Source organism: Trichoplax adhaerens, genomic scaffold (genome assembly GCF_000150275.1).
Source record: "Trichoplax adhaerens TRIADscaffold_42 genomic scaffold, whole genome shotgun sequence".
Lineage (NCBI taxonomy): Eukaryota > Metazoa > Placozoa > Uniplacotomia > Trichoplacea > Trichoplacidae > Trichoplax > Trichoplax adhaerens.
The window spans coordinates 148,339-154,221 of record NW_002060982.1 but is presented as its reverse complement, the minus strand read 5'-3'; the positions used below and the strand labels follow the sequence as shown (position 1 = coordinate 154,221).

General features: G+C 29.6%; 1 protein-coding gene across 1 annotated transcript; it reads right to left on the bottom strand.

Moving 5' to 3' along the window:
• Positions 1-2,623: 2,623 nt before the first annotated feature.
• Positions 2,624-3,776, bottom strand: TRIADDRAFT_62364 (uncharacterized protein; the record flags this gene model as incomplete). Its single annotated transcript, XM_002118280.1, has 3 exons — positions 2,624-2,767; positions 2,877-3,105; positions 3,616-3,776. 3 exons carry the CDS (start codon positions 3,774-3,776, stop codon positions 2,624-2,626), a joined length of 534 nt encoding a protein of 177 aa, XP_002118316.1.
• Between the last annotated feature and the right edge of the window lie 2,107 nt (positions 3,777-5,883).

The window sequence follows — 5,883 nt, the reverse complement described above, 5'->3', positions numbered from 1 at the left end:
CTCTTTGCATTTGAATTAGCTTTAATTTGAATCCTCGCTATTGCAAAATCTTTCAATCCAATCCAATTTGTAAGCTATTATTTATCCCGTAAAATATCTGACAGCCCCATTACTTCCCTTCTAAGAGCTTGTCACTGCAAATTAATATTAAACAGGTATGATAGGAACTACCTAGAATATGCTGGTGCTTCTCATTCTAATTAAAAGATTTAATATTTAATAGGCTATTGATTTTGTAATTTCGAAAGAAGAATTCATTCAGTTTTACTTCCGATTTTGGCTCAGTCAATACCGTAATCCCTATTTCATAAATTGATATTGCCCTCCCCTTCTGCATGGATGGATATTACTATTATAAAGTATTCGAAGAAAATTCCCTGTTTGAAGTAAGACATTCAAAGCACTTATGGACAAGATGAATATAAAAACTAGTTATACATCCAATTTAAATCTTACTCTGTTTAAATTATCCCGATATCTCAATGCCATTTAATGGTATCCTTAAAATTCATTCAATATTAAACGGCCAAATTCAAATAATGTTATGAAAGTCAGCGATTACTCGCTTTCTTTAGCGAAATGCATACTTAACGTTATGTAAGATTTGATCTGTATATCAGCATCAGTTTAAAGTATTCTAAAAGTATCCGACCGAGGTGATTTCTTCTCACTACAAATCTGATCTTTGCTGTCAAGCTAAAAATTTTTTAAACTTTTATTATCAATCATATCCTCGTAACTAGGATAAGCAAATTGATCAAACATTTTCCTATTTCCAATTTAAGGTAAAAAGTCCCATTTTATAATATATATATACGTTTAATTTGTAGCAAGTAACAAGTAGAATCAACAACAATAAAGTTACAAGATCCAGAGAAAATGGAATGGTTAATATAAATAGCTTTCATTTTGGCATTAATCTTAGCAAAAGAGCAGTAATGGATCTGTAATTGCTATTACGTTGTTCTTTAGTAATAATTGCTTAATTTTTTTTTACAACTCTAAATATACACGTTATAACCAAGAAAACTGAACAGCTTTATACTGCTTCTATTCGTGAAAGCTATCAGATGAAATGGCTCCAATCCTTATCGTTATTCATAGATTGCAACATTGTCTGGTAATTTCAGCTAATCATAGTAGGTAAAAGAAGATGCAACCAGCTATTATAATGTTTACTTGTCTGAATCTATTCGGAAATAATTATTATGTTTCCTACAGGCAGTTATTATAGCCGAAAAATCTCAAATTGAAATGGACTTTAAAGAATCTCACCAAAATTTAGCTTATCCGAACATCAGCATGGCAAGATTGCAATATCTTTGTAAAGGAGAAGCTAGTCTACATGAGATGAGAGTATTGGCATAATTTTGCAAGAAAAGATTAATACATCTGGCTTCTCAAATCGATTCCTTTAAATTTTTGGATTATTTACAAGTATTACTTCAACATTTCCAGGAATTAGTTGAATAAAATCTCAGCATACTATGTAATATACGGGATTCTAAGAAAGTTAGGCCATAGTGATTAACAGCGAGATTCCCGTATAATTTATTACATTCTATATAACATTATTAATTCCTTAAGATTTCAGACTATTTTAAATGGATAAAATTTTTTTATTGGCAAATTAAGCCACTTGTTATTCTTAATTTGTTTCTAAATGAATTCTGATTTCGTGAATTAACGCTAATAATAAGTAGGTAACGCCTTGTAATTAATAGATATTGTTAGCCAGTTATTACTCCATTATTTCTCTAGATGTGCTCTGATAAGTTTGATTATGGTATATAGGAGGTAGATATGTTCTTAATTAATTCAATTGATTCTGGATGTAATCTATCTGAACATTTAGAAATCATGAACTACCATTAACTGACTTTTGTTGTTCCCTTAACACCACTTTCAATATTTTGAATTGTTCGCAATATTACATGCGTAGATTCAAACAAGGATTAATGTTTCCTTCAAATATCGCCTTATTTGATGGGATTAGTATCATCTATCTAGCTTAATTTGATAGCTAAATGTTCTACATTTAAATAGATCAGTACAATCTACAGGATAATATCTTTATCTAGTAAAATTAAGTTCTAATAAAAATTGACCAAATTGCTAAAATATCCGACGTTATCTCCTTGCTAATTTCTTTAGTGATTTCGATTACTGACATCGTTCGAGTATAGACTTGCAGTGTTAAATTATCAGTGATATAAAATTTACATTCCATGGCTGATTCTTAAGCCACTTCATTTTTCTTATTCTATATGCTTTCCGAAATAAATTACGTTATTGTCAATTTTATTACTTTTATTATATCCCAGTTACAATCTTATTATATAATGTTCTGTTTTATTGGCGATATTATTAAATGTAACTTATGATATTTCTAATTTTATCTAATCATTACAATTAATAAAAATAATTACTACAACAACGTAATTATGACATGGAATGTATAATGACTATGAATTGTTGGAAATATCGATTTATTACAAACCAAACCTTAGAGATTCAATACCACAAACATTGGATCGCAAGTAGAAAATTTTCCGCAGCTTATGGAGTCTATTTAGCTGGAATATATTCACATGAACAAGCTTCAACAAATTATTTATTCAATCTATTTCTTAGGCTTAGTTTCTAGTCCTTCCCGAAATAGCTCGCATAAAACTTTAGTTGCAATTTTCCATGCATCAGCAGTTTCGTTACTCCAGTTATTACCGCAACCTTTCTTTATTGTGTGCAAGATACACTCGGGAATAACCTAACGAAGTCATAAAAATAATTGAATTTTTCGTATCATTTCGATCCGCAATTTGATAATAAAACTTTCGGGATTAATTAGCTCATTAAAATGATGATAACTAGCTTACATCTAGAAATTCACTTTTAAGATCGTAAAAGTGATGGCGACTTCCTAGAGACTTAAATAAAAAATCACAACTTTCTTTATCAAAGCCCATTAAAACTCCAGTTTCCAAGGATTGCATAAATCGCATGGCATGGCTACGGAAATGAGGCGATTGTATAATATCTTCCAGCGGTTCATTGAAATCGAAGATGGTAAAGAGGCTTTTAACTCTAGGTTCTAATTCAAATAGTCTAAATCCAAAATTAATTATTATAATGTTAGACGTGGAAAAATGACAGGATATAAAGAACAATTTAAAAGTTGGAAATAATAAGATATCGCATAAAATACTTGCACAGGTAGCGGTAAAATCATAATTAAAATTTTCAAATAAGTTACTAAAATATCTGTCCCTCTTTTTTGCAATATTGAGTCATGGCTTTAAAGTAATAATAACTATTAATAGCAGTAATAAGATTCATTAAAATGCCTAGTATAAGTAACATCTAACTATTATGGAAAGAAGAAGAGTTTTCAAGCGGATTAAATCTAATATTGTATCGTATTAATACTAATAGAATGCTCAACAAAAGGCATTACAAAATTTTATTAGTTTTATAAACTGTAACATCAATCATCAAATTCAATTTATTAAAAACGGTTAAAGATATCTACAAGGAATTTGTATTTTCTCTCTTATAAATTAAATTCCAATTGGATAACAAAGACGTGGAATAAGATAGGATTTCAATTGTACTTACTTTAAGAATAAGATAGTTCCATATTTTTGCTTTTCTGTAGAGATTGCATTCCAGGAATCAATAATTGCTTGGCGTTCTTGATAATTTAAGTAAGATTTGATATCATTGCCAGTTACAACATTTTTACTTTTGACATGGTTCTCACTATCGATTTTAGTCATATTTGTCCCCATTGATCTGAATACAATAGTAATCATAGTTATGGAAAAATTTATAAACTGCCTCTACAAGTTCTAAATTATTGTCAGCCTTTGATTTTGAAACCAGGACTGATAAGTAAGATCACAGATTAAGCAAAGATGAAATCCTAGTTTACTTAGAGCACTGATGCCCAGTATCAATAATCAAAATTTAAAATGCGCTCAAGGATTTATCAATAATTTAATAGAATATTAACACAGCTAAAAGCTACGTAATACAGTTGGATACACAAATAATGCGAATAAGAAAATGCTAAGGTGACCGATAACAAATTATCATAGGCATGACACTTTCTTTTTATACCGTAAGTTATAGGTAATATATAACTCTACGAGTAATTTTTTTTTTACGTATTTTTTACTTTTAAGATAGGCCGGGCGCTAATACAACGCAATTTTGAATTAAACGATACATCAACTTGCTAGGTAGAGTACCGAATATTCCTATTATAGTAACATAGATTGATGTTAGCTTTTATGATAACAGTTTTCCTCTCTTCTTAGTCCATTAATTTCGATTGAGATTATTGCCAGAAATGGCGTAAACAAACTAAATACATACGACTCCTTATTAATAGAAAATAGATGCAGATACATTATCATACGTATTTCCTTGCATTTACTATGGTATGCACGAAGGCTAGAAAATACGTTATTTTTAGGCTATTTATTTCAATCTGCATCAAATTTAGCTCACGGGAAATTAAATAGCCAATGGCTTAAATGGGATTCCAAATGTGAATTATCTTTAAATGTGTTATTTATAGGTTTTTTAATGCAATCAGCGTTAAAGTTGGCATATGGACAATTACCGTAATCAATCAATGGCCGAAAAGGGTTAAAAAATTTAAATATTCTTTGAATATATTATATATTACTAGTGCAAACTCCCGTCGCTTTGCTGATTCATTGTAAACCGTTAAAATTCATAGTTGCTAACATTGTATCACTGGCTATAGACTTTAATTTAAGATTTAGATCATATTACTCTTAGATTACAGTAGATCAATAGTATAAATAAGAATTTCATTGCTATACATCTGGTTTACAGATATCAAACATGAATTTTAGGAACGCTGCCTTGAAATATTTCGTGTCTATATACGACTTTGTCAATTATAATTACGACCTACCACGCTATTCCAATAGATGTATTCTATATTTAACAATCTACCTTGCGTAATTTTATTTGTAATCGGGTTTAATTGCACCATAGTCATACCCTAACTAAGAATTACGGTACTTTCATCACCTATAGTATGTAAACAATTCTATTTAGCTGTACGTTTCATATTATTATAAAAGTAATTCGTAACTATCTATTTATTTATTGAGTTCTAGTAACCAAACATGGTCAATTTAAACCATTTATCTCCACTTCATCGTATCTATTTGACTAGATCACATTTTTGATCTGCCCTGTAACCCAATACAGGTTTCTTTAAATACCTATTGCTATTAATAATATCATTTCTTATAGTATTCTTTTCCAATATCGTGTTGTCATGATGAACTCCAAATCTTCCAAAATATCATAATAGCTATGTGCCAGATAATATACTTAAAATTTATTAATAATGATAATAAAGTTCCTGAATTAGAGTAATTCCCAAAATGAACAATAGCAATACATCTATTTAGCCTATCAGTTAAAGGCATCGCTAAACGTAATTATCGATGATTGACTAAATTGCTATAACTTTATATACACGCAAAGGAGATGTGAAAGAAGATGAAGCGCAGTTACTTTAACTGAAATTGTGATGATAGCTAATAATATAGGTTACAAGTGTATGTCGACAAAGTTACAGAGCTTTAGCAATCTATATGTATTGTATCAGATGTAATATTGATTGGCGATTAAATAAAATGCGTTGCTTATTAATTATTTAACTCGCCTCAATGAGTTCGATCACATCTTATACGTAGCTATCAGCCTTTGCAAAATAAGTACACTAAAAGATTACTTTATAGCTGTATCTTGTGACTTTCCGGTTTACATAGCTTTAGCTAAGTACTAAGAAAAGTGTCAAGTGCTAGTTTAAGATATGTGAGATTGAGTTCCTTA